Here is a 15,047-nt window from a genome sequence, read left to right on the forward strand (position 1 = left end):
GCCGTACTTTAAAAGTAAGATCAAGCTCAAGAATTTCCAAAAAAAAATACCAATTGTGCTCTCCCCTCTCCAACAACAAAGTAGAACAACAAAGAGATGGCAATTGAATGTTTGAAATGTTAAACATGATAAACGAGCAAAGCATAAATTTCACAATTAGATGCTTCCTTAAGCTTGAATAGTATCAAATAAACCCAAAATGGCACAGATAAAATCACAATTTGCCAACATAACTCAGGAATTCTATTCCTTAAATAGAAAACAAGTTCAACATAGAAAACCATACCTTTCCTCCTTATAAATCCATCCATCGTTTCTCTATACAAGATCATTCCCCTCCGCATAAAGAAACATCACTACTTATATATAATTGAATAACTTATCTTGAACAAGATTAGCATTATGAATCAACTAAAGCTCAAACATATCTACCGCTAAGTCAACAGTTTCATCGAAGTCCCAACTCACCATTTGAGTATACCCACTAATAAGAGGTCAGAATACAGCAGTGTCCAGCAAACAATAACCTTCAAACATCCAGAAACAACAGCAACTCCTCCAATCCCTAAAACTGTAACAAAAAAAATAGCAGAGTTCAGCCAACGATTCCACCACCACAAAAACAAATCAGAATTCCAAATAAATAGAGCAGAGTAAATAATTACATTTCAAAAGCTTAAGGAGCATCAGCAACTTTGTACATATCAGCTGTAACTTCTGTCAACCACAATCCCGGAAAAAGAGACTGCAAAAATCAAATCAATAGAACAGTGAATTAAGGCAACCCAATCAAATACAGAAACTAATACGAGAAATTGAAACATAGAGATGATCAAAGATATAGAAAATGGAGTTCATAAACAGTTTGATTAAAACCAACTGGGCTAGCTCATTAACCACTTCTGATCATTCTCTCAACCATGTGATATCAGAGGGTCAACCTTCGTCAAAAGGCTAGAGTTGATTATCTCTTACTCATTGTGTGCTATTTCCTTGAGTTATTTTGTCTCCACCCTATGACAGAGCTGTTATGTTATGTTGGTGTTTTGATTGTTGGGCTTGTGGCTAGCTGGATTCTCGTCCCAGATCGTTTCATATAGAACTGCTAAACGAACCAAGCTAATTGAGTTTAAGCTTGTGCGCTCCTTAAAAGCTCGTTCAAGACCGATTTGTTAAATATACAACCTCATATTGAATCATTTTTTTATCCTCGTTAGAGTTTCAAACCAAGCTCGAAAAGCCCATTCAAGACCGATTTATCCTCATTTTTTTTAGAGCATCTCCTACTCATACTCTATATCTCTATTTGAGAGTATCAAAGTATTCTCACCCATCCTCTCAACCCTCCTCCATTTGAGAGTATTGGATTTTGATCCTCTAAATATAGAGGGTAAGAGAAAATATAGAGGATCATCCCCATAACACTATTCACCTTTTTAAAGGACATTTTTGTCCTTGTATGCTTTTCTTACTAAATTTTTATACCAACCATATCCTCGTGAGAGTATACAAAAAGGTTTTTTTTTCGTAAAGTGATTTTAGAGAAAAAAAATAGAGGGTTTGTGGTTGGAGTAAATAGGAATAGTGATTTTCTCTAAAATCATTTTATGAATAAAATAGAGTATTTTGATACTCTCAAATAGAGTATTGGATTGGAGATGCTCTTAGGCTTTCATACCAAACTCGAACAAGCCATTACTCGGCTCGTTCAGCTCATAAACTTTTTGATAAGCTTTGATCGACCCGAGCTGCAATCAATCCAATATCGAACCTATTTTCAAAACTCTTTATGTTTCCAAACCTGGCTCGACCAGCCACCCGTTCGATTCGTTTATCACCCCTATTTTCATCCAATTGATTGCCGTGATTGAGACCTAATGATGTTCCTAAATTTTCTCCTATCGATTAACAAAAACAAACACAAAAGTGGTTTGATTTTCACTTACATCCAGTTGCTTCTGCACAACCTTGGGTCGCTTCTTGGGTCTCCGATGCGGCTTATGCCCGGCCATCACCATAAAATCCTCCTCAATCTCTCCCCGCGAAAGAGACACCGAAAACTTCTCCCTCTCCCTCGTCTCTCCAGCATCCGACGCCGCAGCGTATGACTCTCCGTATAGTCTAGTAGATTTTTCGTTATCAGTCCTCAACGGCGAGAAATTAGGCTTCTTTACGCCACCGTTACCGCCGGCAAACGTTCCGTTCGGAGCCTTACACGCAGCTCGTCTCGTCCTCAAATTCCACGGCCTGCCCTTCTCCCCATCGAACGCCGCCGTTTCCTTAACCGACGCCGTCGTTTCTTTTAACAACCCTTCGCCCAAAATCGCGACCGTCATTTCATCGGCCGCCGTCTGGAAATCCAACATCAGCTTCGCCCTGACGGCCTCGATCCCGTCGTTCGACGGCGTTTTATTAAAACCCTCGTTCTCCTTCCGCTGCCGTCCGATAAAGTACTTCTCCGGGTCGAAATCTTCGGGACCCACCTTGCTACACCTCAGCTGCTTCTGGTTCCCCCACCTCAAGCACGGCGGCAGGGCGAAGTTGTGCAGCGGCGGCTTGGATGATGATGTTGTTCCCATTACGACCGTCAACTTATTATTCGCTCCCTCTCTCTCTCCCGATATCATCTCCGATATCACCATCGACCGAACAAAAAACCAACTCCGTTATCGACTACTTGTACAAGATTTTCTAGAGAGAGATTTCGATGGAAAAATTTCTGCGCGGTGAGGGTTTCATTCCTCTCTCTCTCTGTCTCTCATATATAATCCTCAGGGCGAATACATTCTATATATATATATATAGAGAGAGAGAGAGAGAGAGAGAGAGAGAGAGAGAGAGAGAGAGAGAGAGCCGACTTTAACGTTCGGGTAGAGGAATTGTGCTACAGTGCGCGGTGGTGTGATGTGCCCTCAGAGTGGTGGTGTTTTTCGCAGGACGTATCATACGGTGTTGATTTCAGTGTTTTTTATTAGTGGCTTTTGACTACCGTTGGATTTGGGGAACTTGGTGAGTCGGGGACTGGTAAGAGCCGTCGGATTTTCTTAGCTTTTTGGGAAGAATCTTTTTCTTGATGAATATTTATTAGTGGCGGTTTAATAAAATGTAATTCCAAACTCCAAAGGGACTCGAACTTTATTTGGGTCGTACTATTTTTTTTTCCCCCGTAATATAAGATGTCTCTCGTCAGCTTCTGCGTATCTCAACTAAAGAAATGATATTGATACCGACGGGGTTGGTACCGAAATCGTAGGGACGGCCGCGCCGGGCCGTCTCCGGCCACCGGACACCCGATCCGAGCCGTCCAAAAATTCAAAAAAAAAAAAACGAGGGGGCCATTGGAGGAATCAACGGTATCCGAGGTGTGTAAGGTGCTTGATCCGAGCACCCTTTTTTAGTATATATATGTATATACTAAAAAATGGAGTGTTTAGATCGAGCACCTACGCACGTCGGATGCGGTTGATTCTCGCTTGGGACCACTCGGTTTTTTTTTTTTTAAATTTTTTAAGACGGCTCGGATCGACCGTTCAGTGGCCGGAGACAACCCGATGCGGCCGTCGGTGCATTTTCAGTTTGGTACCCATTGGTACCAGTAGCAGGACTCTAGATTAGATTACCATCTTTGCGAGAAATAGTTCCGTGTTGGAGATGCTCTTATAGATTAACAACATGTGTACGTTCATGTCTTTGATCCATAGATTAGATTCCTAGATTTCCTTTCACGGGAAAATGCTTTCATCTTAAGGAATGATGACGCAAACTAACTGAAAAGTGACACCGAAAGAAGAAAGAAATTGGAATGAACATCTCAGCTTGTTTCCAAAAACATATTACCACTTCAAATGATTAACAAGAAAGCTAAACTTGCCCTCCAAGTAAATTTAACGTTATGGACACCCAAATACAGCAGCAGCGGGTTGGCCTAGACTCTTGGCCAATCTTCTTCTTTATGGCTAAGCGACTCTAGGCCAATCTTAATCATATAATCCTTCAAATTATCCCGCTCTTCCAGTCGCAATGCTCACACTACGCTCGCGCTCAATCATCGCTCTTGTGAATTTTAATAGTTCTAGACATGATTCAAAGACGCTTTTACGCTCTCGCTCTCCCGCACTCGAATCATGTGACTTGAGGGGCCAATGTTACAGTCTACACCTCAGCCGGACCGATCTTATCATCCTCAAACTCTCAATAGCTGCCCTGGGTTAACACAATCAAGAATTTATTTTGTTCGAACCGGCTACGTTTTTTTTTTTCTCCCAAGATTACTACTCGTTGCCTGCTAGGCTGCTCGGTAGGTTTTTTTGGGCAAATGAAATTCGAAAGGTTGTAAGTTAGACCTCAAGATTACAACAAAAGTCAAGGAATAAATCTCTTGTTACATTATCAAGACTTTGTTCTAGCTGCTACATAAACTTAGAAGCTGACTCGCATTCCATTTCAATTGGAAAAACAGAAAAACAAATTATAGATACATCAGGCGCTATATTTTCGGGACTATAACAAACTGGGTAGAAGGACTGGGGAAAATCAACAATGACGAACAGATCTAAAGAGGAATCCGGGCCCAAGTGTTCATATGCAGGGTGGAAAATCCAAACCCCGAACAAGCCAAGACTATCTAAACATCTCCTGTTTATCCATACCTCTTATCAGATCCTTTCAGGTTAAGATTGAACCATTTCTTCTTGTTGAAGGATTTGTCCTTCCAATCTGAGCTTCCATCTTCGCCAGGGCTTTCAGCCTTGAAATCTTCGCCGGAATTTTTGCTACTACTTCCGTTACTAACATAAGTTCCATTCCCAGTAACAGGGACAGCTGACCTGGTCACGGTGAATGAAGAATGGATACTTTCTCGTTCTTTCAACATCTCATCAACCTGTTGTCAAAAACCACATACATGAAATATCCTTCTTCTAAAGATAGGGGGGATTCTCCATTTTTTTCCATCTTATCTCAAGGACTAAGGAATGGAATATGGATCATATTCTTTTATAAGAGTAAGATATTTGTGCAATAATTTCCTTATGCAGTGCTCTTTCCATCTAGACCTAGTGGTTATTAAACAGAAAGTAACCACCAATAACCTTAAATGAATGAAACGAAACAGGTAAAGATGTCCATCACACTGATAAGAACCATAAAATAATGCAATAGTACTTTGGGGGGGTAAAATATTTAGTTGCTTTTGGTATGTCTACAACGCTAATAAAAATCTATATTTTCCAGTTGTCTGAAATTTCAAGGGACCATGGCCACCCTTTGGGCCTCACATCCGCTCATCTGCGCCAGAATCGGCTATAATAATACTGATTGGGGGAGGGGGGGTGAGGTGTTGAAATACAACACATAGCTGCGACAGAGTTAAGAGAAAATTCAGCATATCATGGCTCACAAGGAAGGACATAACTTGATAGTTCAGACAGCTTCACAAATGTTGTGAAAACCTGGAATAAAGCAAATTCACATGACAAGGTACGAACTAACAACTGCGATAATTGATGAAGCACATACTAGCCTATTGGCTTTTGGAATCTTCGAACTTAGGTATTAAATAATGATTTAAAAAAGAAAAGGCAAATCAATAGGAATGTAGCATCTCTTAGGTGCAGAAGAAGGTTGTTACAAGGAATGTCTGTTAACAGCAAGCATGAGACAGTAGGAGGAAAAAATCGTTGTTAAGTTGTTAAGATAGCAAATTCAATGGGGATAATGATGCTAACAAGAGTAAATAAAGCTTACCGATTGCTTTTCCTGGCTGTATCTATTCGTCACTTCTTGAAAGCGTGCCAACACCTACAAGACATCACCCGTCAGGATACAACCATGTATCAAATGCCAACCTAATTAAACCACCGCTATAAAATAAGGAGCCATTACCTGTCTGTATTCCGTCTCAAATTGCCGTAGCTCAACTCTCTTCCTCAAAATCTGCGCCTCAATATCCTTAAGACTATGTGTTGTATCTTCATATGAGCGTGTGCAAAGAGCTTCAATTGTGTAACTAGCTGTTTTAAAGAAATTATCACCTGTGCAATTCAGGGTAGAAGTACAAAGTCTTAATTTCTCTTCTACAAAACCAATGTAGTACTTAAATAGTGGTACCTAAAAAAATAAACTCAGACCATAGACAGCGAATATGTGGGTGCCCGCTTTTAGCACTGAGACTTCACATGGTTGAAGGCCTTCCAACCTTTTGAAGAAAGCGGCTTCAGGGTCCTTAGCCATTGCTAGCTGCCACCACAATACCACATTCAGTGAAACTTTTGAAAAAAAGTGGAAACTGAAAAACCCTCGTACCGCATTCAAAGTCGCATCCATTCTGTACACTTGAAAATGTAAAAAATACATCCCAGCAGATGTCACTTTGCCAGTCTTCTCACTATCTTCCTGTATGCAAAAATGACATTGTGTTAATAAGAACAGCCACAAGATTTCGATTTGCAGGGTTACCACAATGCTGCAGGTAAATATACAATAGAAAACAAGAACGAATGCCTTGGATGAAACCAGTAGGGACACCATATTAGCATATGGATGGATTATACATTTCTAAACAATTTCCCCAAAAAAGTAAGTAGCATAACTAAATGTTAAAAGAAATAAAATTCAGCACATAAACAGTCACAGGTTAAACCAAAAGTGTCCATGACTCTTTGCTTGTTGAGATTTAAGAGAAAGTAAAGTGTGCTCCTTCTTGGGGGGGGGGTGGGGGGGGGGGGGGGGGGGGGGGGGGGGGGGGGTGGGTGTGGTGTGTGAGTGTGTGTGTGTGTGAGAGAGAGAGAGAGAGTAGATGAGGGTTTGAATAGATTCTTGCTCTAATTGAGTTACTTAAAGCCATTTGTGGTTAATCTTCTACGACTAGTTGGACCACCAACATACATGAATACTACAATGAATGAAGACCAAAAGTAGGCCTCAAGAATGAAACACGCTGCTTATAATGTAATTAGCATCAAATAGAGCAAACTAGTAGAAAAGGATCGACATAGCCAACAAAATAACGGCACCAAAAGGCTCGACTTGTGATCTTAAATGAGCACAAAAGAAGGTTTATCTAGTACATAGTTACTATCAGGATCACGATTCCACAACCAAAAGCAGCACTTGTTCGGTTATTAAACTTGGCCCATTTCTCTTGACGTGGTGGGTTCAAGTTTAAGGTCTGCCACTTTGAGCAAGCAACATCAAGAGGTCAGTTATGAACCCAATTTACCTCTCCCATACCACTGATGGGAACAAAACAGGGGATCTTTTTATCATGATGCAATTTACAATATATCTTACACATTTTCCCTGTCAGTATTTTTGTGTGCAGCTTTGACTGAATTTGGCTTTTATGGATTGTAGTCTTTTAGGTATCGTCCTCCCCTGGCCTCATATACTTGGTCCTTTCTTTTAATATAACTTCTCAACGAGACAAGCAATAACCGTAGCCAAATTCAAATAGAAAGATGTATTAATTGAGATCTTTAAAATGGTGCAAAAAAATCAGAAAATTATTGATGGAAGTGCTTTATTCTTTTCTCCAAAACTGGCACCACTTCCCAAAAAGGAATAAAATTACAGGAAAGAGGGAGTATTAATTTAGGATATTTACCTTTCTTCTCGCAATGAATATAGATTACACTTTCTTATAAACTAGTTGGAAGTTTGAAATTTAGAATTCTTGAAATTGCAAAGCCTGATGAAGAAAGGATTATTAGGTACGCAAAAACATTCTCTTCTGTTGCATAACTTGATTCACTGTCTCACTTCCATTTGGAATAATTTCCAACATGGTGCCCAAGCTATTATGGTTTCCAAAGGGTCTTCTCTTCCAAGTCTTTCCATTTGTTAACTTACCGGGAAAAAAAAGAGTCAGTCTTCCCATTTGCTTTTCTTCTCTTTTTTTGCATTCAACTTCTCTGCCTGCATTCTATGGTATTTACTTCTCTGTAAGTATCAATGTTTGGATATCCCCTCTGTGCAAGTCGGGGATTGAACGTGAGGGAGGTTGTGGATAGCTTGACATACATTGTCTAAGAGTTATTTTTCCCCAAACAAGAAATGTGATCCTTACCTTTCCAGATATAAAGATTCAAAAACTAATAGGACACCGTCATAAATTTCACACTACAAGAAAAGATAAAGAAAGAAAAGGGAAGCATTTTTTAATGACCAGCAGTTTTTCTTCAATTTATTTTGCAATACAAAAATAGATAAAAAAATATCTGCAAATGGAACAAGCAGTAGCCCTTTAACATGGAGGTTACTACTACATCAAACTCAGACTAAACTTGTAGATCTATCTATCAGCTCCATATTGTTGATGATTGAATTCGACAAGGGTTACAGAAGGGAAGGAAAAAGGCAAAGATAACATGCATAATACCTGTAGAGCCAAACCGAATCCACCAGTGGCATCTTGTTCAAAATAAAGTAGCTGCAAATAACATTAAGGTAAACTATGATTTCTCAGAGTTGCAGATAACAGACTGAGAGAGAAATTACCATAACACAATATGTACAAAAGCAAGGGCATATTGTCCTATACATCAACCTACCTTGAATTTGCTTTGTGCAACTGATGTAACTCTAATTACAATCCCTGCCACAGCTTGCTCCTCGTTGATAGTTACACCAAAAAAGTGGGCACATTGCTTTTCTACCTGCAGCCAAAACTTTATAGTAGTGTTGTAGTGGAAGGGAGCATTAGTGAAACAACTCAACAAGTATCGATTAGGATACAAACCATATGCGCACCTTTCCACTCACTGATGTTCCAATAGGGAGAGGTCTGATTGTGAAAGTTCCATTCAAAGCTTCTTCAAGAATATTAGCAGAAATAGTAGTCTTGATAGGGACACCTAACTTGCTACAAACAAAATAAAAGAGTAACTAAAGTTAGCCAGTACAATGAAAGGGAAACTTCAACACCCACCCCCACCGCGACCCCCCCCCCCCCCCCCCTTTTACCTGAACAAAGCTGCAAACATTGTGTTAACTGTTCCTAGGTTAGAAAGGTCAATTTCCATATCCATGCCATCAGCTTCAAGAGCCTGTTCATTAATTTTATGAGCAAACAGAGAAAGCATCAGGAGAAAAAAAATTCAAACTAACTCATGAAAAATAAGATAAAGACAGCTGGAAACACTTATTACAAAAGATGCAAGTGATGCGGAGAACAAGCACAGGTAAAACGGTAAAGTGAACCTAACAACAACAAAAAGTACTATGATGGACAAACTAAGATTTACTTCCTTAACAACTATAAAATCTACCAAAAAAATAGCAATAAATGGTCAGACAATCCCGCAGCATCAGAAGGAAGTTGGATGATTGCACAGGAGCATATCCATATTCAAAATTTGAATTTCTTAGATTGTAACAGTGTCAACCGTGAGGGTGAAACAGAAAAAGGAACCACACGCAGACTACAGACTTTGACAATGTTGGAAAACCCACTTAGTCAGACAAGTTAAGGAAAAATAAGAATAAATAACAACCGAAAAATTAAACTTTTGGCAAGTAGCATACGAATATAAAGCCAGAAAGCATAAGATAACAATCAGTTTGACATTGTCCAATACATCGGAAACTTAAGGTTTTATGGTATAAAAGAAAAAAGATGGGAAGGAAAATTTGTGAAGTCCTTGCTTTTTCTCTTGTTTGGTTTACTTAGAAGAAAATAAAAGAATTACATCAAGGAGAAATTTAAAACTCCTACTCCAGAATATGAAGCTTCCCTCTCATCCTTGGAGAGAAATTTAAAAGGGCAAGGTACACCAAACACACCATGATAACTACTTATTAACCCTGAAATATTTTCCTCTTGTTCCTATTTCTCCACTTTCTTACCAATCAAAAACAAGAGAAAATAAAAGGTTTTTCTGTTTTTTCTGCTTTCTGTTTATCTCCTACCAAATAGAGTAAGAACTCATCATCCTAAAACCCATGATGGCTCCTTACCAAAAAGAACATTTTCCCGAGTGATACCCTTGCTTGGAATTTGAATTTCAAGGGAGTGGATAGCCCTTTGAGTCTTGTAATTTCTTGAATGAATCCTCAATTATCGATTCCTCCCTCTTTCTTTACATTTTTTTGTTGTTGAACCAAGAATATATAAACTCATGCCCACCTAGTCTGTCAAAAATATATGCTTAAATTTATCATTTGAAGTGTTTTTCCTTCCCACTTCCAAATAGACTACCAAAACTTCACTAAAACATTAGACTTTCCAAATATTTCCAAGCCACTTTTCTAGAAGCCCAGGTTAGAAGTAATAACATTCGATCTCAGATGAGATATGGCTTATTAAGTAGATGTATACTGGCCAAACAATCAGATCAGCAACTATGATCGATTTAGTCGTACTTGTATCCTATTTAACTACATTTCTCCTTATAGGTACAGCCGTATCAGTATGTGCACCCGTATCCGTGCTTCCAGAGCCACCACCAACTAACATTCTTTCGTCACAACAAAGAAGAACCCATATCAAAGCTCAAGGAATTAAACAGCACCAAACTTTTACACATCAATATATTGCAAATGGAGAAGGTAGAAGAGCACCTCAAACCCAGCATTATCATATTGTCTTCTTTTCTCTGGATCAGATAAAATGCTATAGGAATATGCAACCTCCTTGAAATGTTCTGAAGCCTCGGGATTACTTCCGTTTTTGTCTGGATGGTACCTGCCCATTCCTCACATTAATACTTTACCAAGAACATAATTCTACCAACTCGCTTTGATTATCACCAACCCCATATTAAATGTAGCACAGCAATATGAAGCAAGTGTTTATGAATCTACTCGATGGTAATTTGCAGTGTTCGCAGCATCATCAACAAGTTCTAAGAATTCAGTCCCTGAGATCAAAATAAGATACTGAACGACTGACAAGCTCTATGTCCCAACATAAGCTTAGAGTACATCGTGTTCAACAGCTCGTTTGTGATTAATTTTCTCTAATCAACATATGTTTACAAAACTAAGTTCCTTGGGTTTGCTGATATGCATCATTAAACAATCAGTGTAGTGCAAAAAGCAAGCTCAATTACATAGTTTTGTCGTAGATTTCACAATCTTTATGTAGAAAACATCACAAAATCTACTTTACATTGTGGGAAAACCCTGATTCACACGTTAATCATATTTTGGCAGAAATAGATCTGGAAACATATGTTCCATATTTTCTCTAAATGGAATCGTTTTTGAGAAAATCTCAAGGAAAAAAAAAAGCGCAACACTCTACAACATGTTCATCGGCTTGTTTCTTAGGTTACTGATTCAATTATCTTCATGGTCAAACTTTCTCCACTAAATCCCTTGGCGAAAGAAACTTCCTTGAGCTTTGGCTACAAATATGATCATAATACCGGCAGTGTAATGCATAGAAAGGCACAAAGATTAATTTTAATCAACCCAATTCGGAACTCATATAAGCCAATCTATTTCAATGGATTTCTTTTAATTGGGATGCACTCCTCAATCATGAGGATCAAGATAAAACGTCTTCAACAACGACATTGAAAACTTCAGATAACGCTATTCCTAGGCAAACCACAGTTTATCATTCTAAACACAGAAACAAAATTGAGCAGACATAAACTCGCTGATCCAATCTCCATGTCACAGGAATCTTTAGTAACACAGGAAATCACCTACTATAAACTAAGTTTATCAACTCCTACACCTATTCTTCTTCATACCCAATAAACTAAGCAAACAAATGAGCTTGGAACGAAACTGAAATGCATGTTTCTTTAATTCAAATCCAATTAATAGTCTTCAGGATCAAGATAACACATCTTTAATACCCACACTGAAAACTTCAAGCAGCACACTTCTAATAACAAACAAAAGGGCTCATCCTGATTAAACCCAGGACAAAAAGGAGTATCGAAAATAGATCCTTACAAAAGCACGAAAAATAATACTCCTATAAACTAACCAGTTTCTACCCCTATAGCTCATCACTTTTTTATGCCAAATAAACTAAGCAAAGGATCGATCTTGTAATCTATTTCAAACGCAGTTTGCTTTCATTCAAACCTACTTAACAGCCCTAAGGATCAAGACAACACATCTTTAATACCCATATAGAAATGTTCAAGTAACAAAATTCCAAGATATCTATAATTCCAGCATAAAAGATTTTTAAAAAACTGAAAACGAAATGAACTTACTTAAGAGCTATAATTCCAAGAAATCTAGATTAAGTCCAGAACAAAAAGTATTCTAAAAAATGAAAATGAAACGAACTAACTTAAGGGCAAGCTTTGTATAAGCAGTTTTAATCTCAAGACAACCCAGATTGGAAACTTCAAATAGAAATCTAAATGAAACCCAGAATAAAAAATTCATTAAAAAAATGAAAATGAAATGAACTTACTTAAGAGCAAGCTTTCTGTAAGAAGTTTTAATCTCCTGGTCAGTTGAATCTTTAGTGACGCATAAAACCTCGTATGGGTCTCGACGAAGCGGTGGGGCTGACGTCCCTTCCATTTTCGGACCACCCATTTTCCAGCTCGCTCGCTCTCTCTCTCTCTCTCTCTCTCTCTCTCTCTCTCTCTCTCTCTCTCTCTCTCTCTCTCTATAATTCTTGCAATTCTCTCTCTAGATTCTCAATTGCAACCAAAAAAACCCCCAACAAGTTGCAAGCTTTAATTAAAACCATCTTATCAGCAAATCCACCAAGGCATTGAGATAACAAAGTTTTACGCGCAAGGTTCAAAGAATTGGATCCCTCAAATTGCGAAGATAGGATGAAATAGGATTTCGCAAAAAATGATGAGGATTTTGGATATTTACGAGACGCGAATAGCGAGGGAGGGAAACAGTGGACCAATGAGAGGAGCTTTTCGCTTTTTTCTTTCTTTCTTTCTTTCTTCTTCGTCACCTTCTTCGTGGAAGAGCGTAAATTCAGCTACAGCTTTACAGCTTACTTTTGCAGTTATATTATTTAGTATTTCTTTTTTCTTCTATGTTTTTCTTTTATTTCTGTGAGAACCATACTTTGAGATTTTCGCATTCTATCTTATTATAAGTACATTTTATATTTTTTTTGTCTTCAGTAGCCTAACTTATCCTACTTCCAACTTAATAAATAAAATTTAGAGTGCATTTATGAGAATATGTAGCATTAAAGTTGTATTTTTGTTTTTGTTTTTTTTTGCAACAATTAGATACAGTACTTTTGATTTAAAAGACAATGACAACAGTTATTCATATTAATTATTTTTGGTTTTTTTTCCTTTAAAAATTGTCTTCCGCAACTAAACAATCTCTATTTGAGAAATTCAAAAATGTACTTTGGCTAAATTCCGCTAAGATTTTTGGTCCTTTTTTTTATTTGTTTTTATTCAAAAAAATTTCACTTTTCTTAATTTTGCGCCTAACTTTTATAGATTATTGATTCATCTCCTCAAGATGAATCGGAAAAGTGAAAACATTGTGACTTTTATCCAGATATTTTTTAAAATATTCAAGATAAAGCCCAATTCTCTATTTTCTTTGCTATTATTTCAAAACTAAAATAACTCAACTGCCCCTAAAGTTTAGTTGCAATTTTAGATACTTTTGATAAGCACAAAAAAAAAAATTTATTGTCACTTTTTTTTATAAAGTGTACTCAAAATTTTAGTATAATGTCCCGATTTTTGGGTACGTTAATTTAATAAATTTTTCACATTTATTAAATGGAAAGAAACATAAAGTCATTACAAGCCAACTTATTTCCAAATTCGTGTTACACGTATTTAAATAGATAAGAGAGGGGTACTAGGGTAACTTCTACTCCTCTGGACGTCCATCTTCTTCGGCATTATTATGCTCAGCACCGAACTCGTCCAAATTATATAATTCCCCATGTTCGTCTCTAAACTCTGGCATAAGATATCATGGTCACAAAAGTAACACCGTGAGCAATTAAGCCTAATAGCTAACTCTTACCTCTATGTCTCATATACTAACAAAAATAACATATAACAATTTATAAGAAAAAACAAAATTGAGCATCAAAAAAATAATCAAAAGTGTCGGTGTCTTTCAGAGTTATCGCAGCGTATCATAAACCGTGTCATCATTTTTCAAGTATCGATTCCACTTTCCATTTTATTATCTCGAGCATTGGTTCTACTGACTATCTCTCAGGACCTACCGGGCTACCATCTCTCAGGACCTACCGAGCTACCAGGCTAAGTTCAGATTTTGCCACCCAAAAAGCACTGATCCTGCTGACCGTCTCTTTCAGGACCTGCCGGGTTCTCAGTCTTTAATCATTTCCCATTTCATAACACATACACGGCACTAGTTCCGCTAACCATCCTTTCAGGACCTACCGGGCTCCTAGGCCACACACGCACACCCGAGCCATGATTCCGCTGACCATTCTTTCAGGACCTACCGGGCTCTCGTGCACACACACGCACACTTGAGCCATGATTCCGCTAACCATCTTCAATGGACCTACCGGGTTCTCATGCTCACACAATCATCAACCCTTTTACATTTCATTTTCTCATTTCTTTTTGTATTCCATTTCTCGTTTCTCGTGTTCCGTACACATGCATCATTTCGCGCATTCACATTATTCTTTCAAAGCTTGCTAAAGTTATGCGGTAAAATAGATTTCTATTTTCATGCGATTCTAATTTCATTAACATCAAATACTATAACAACACATAATAAAAGAGTAACACCTTGTTGGTAAGCACACTTGATATTTTACAACTAAAGTTAATCTCACGTACACCCGTTGGTTTCAGATTTCCATTACCTAGTTTCTAAGTCATGCTTTTCTTAGTAAAAATCAATAAATGACAGTGAACTAACTGTTCTAGCCACATAATACCATTTCTAAGTTTCCAGGTAACTATTCATTTTTGTAAAATTAGTATAAAAACCGATTTCTTTATAGTTAACAGAGATTATAACGATCATACTCTAACTCCAACATTTGAATTCCAATCATTCGAGCATTTAGCTATGATAACTTAGATTAATATTTTCAATTTTTCCAACAAACTAATATGCTAGTAATTAGAAAAATCTCTATT

General features: G+C 37.8%; 2 protein-coding genes across 4 annotated transcripts; both read right to left on the reverse strand.

The window, feature by feature from the left end:
• Positions 1-220: 220 nt before the first annotated feature.
• On the reverse strand, positions 221-2,939 carry LOC131310807 (uncharacterized). The gene is made up of 3 exons (XM_058338017.1): positions 1,947-2,939; positions 666-745; positions 221-571 (listed from the first exon to the last, which is right to left on the reverse strand). Exons 1-2 carry the CDS (start codon positions 2,640-2,642, stop codon positions 677-679), a joined length of 765 nt encoding a protein of 254 aa, XP_058194000.1. The 5' UTR covers positions 2,643-2,939; the 3' UTR covers positions 221-571; positions 666-676.
• Positions 2,940-4,362: 1,423 nt separating this feature from the next.
• LOC131310808 (chaperone protein dnaJ 15-like) lies at positions 4,363-12,915 on the reverse strand. Of its 3 annotated transcripts, none has more exons than XM_058338020.1 (11): positions 12,383-12,915; positions 10,558-10,681; positions 8,962-9,044; positions 8,749-8,860; positions 8,550-8,654; positions 8,378-8,428; positions 6,304-6,393; positions 6,129-6,237; positions 5,884-6,032; positions 5,746-5,799; positions 4,363-4,882 (listed from the first exon to the last, which is right to left on the reverse strand). In XM_058338020.1, the coding sequence occupies exons 1-11, from the start codon at positions 12,508-12,510 to the stop codon at positions 4,640-4,642; spliced, it is 1,248 nt and encodes a 415-aa protein (XP_058194003.1). In that variant the 5' UTR covers positions 12,511-12,915; the 3' UTR covers positions 4,363-4,639. The 3 variants fall into 3 exon arrangements, with proteins under 3 accessions (XP_058194003.1, XP_058194002.1, XP_058194001.1); XM_058338019.1 differs by having other exon boundaries at positions 8,550-8,666; positions 12,383-12,902; XM_058338018.1 differs by having other exon boundaries at positions 6,129-6,393; positions 12,383-12,908.
• Positions 12,916-15,047: the final 2,132 nt, after the last annotated feature.

This window comes from Rhododendron vialii, chromosome 12a (genome assembly GCF_030253575.1).
Source record: "Rhododendron vialii isolate Sample 1 chromosome 12a, ASM3025357v1".
NCBI classification, from domain to species: Eukaryota; Viridiplantae; Streptophyta; class Magnoliopsida; order Ericales; family Ericaceae; genus Rhododendron; species Rhododendron vialii.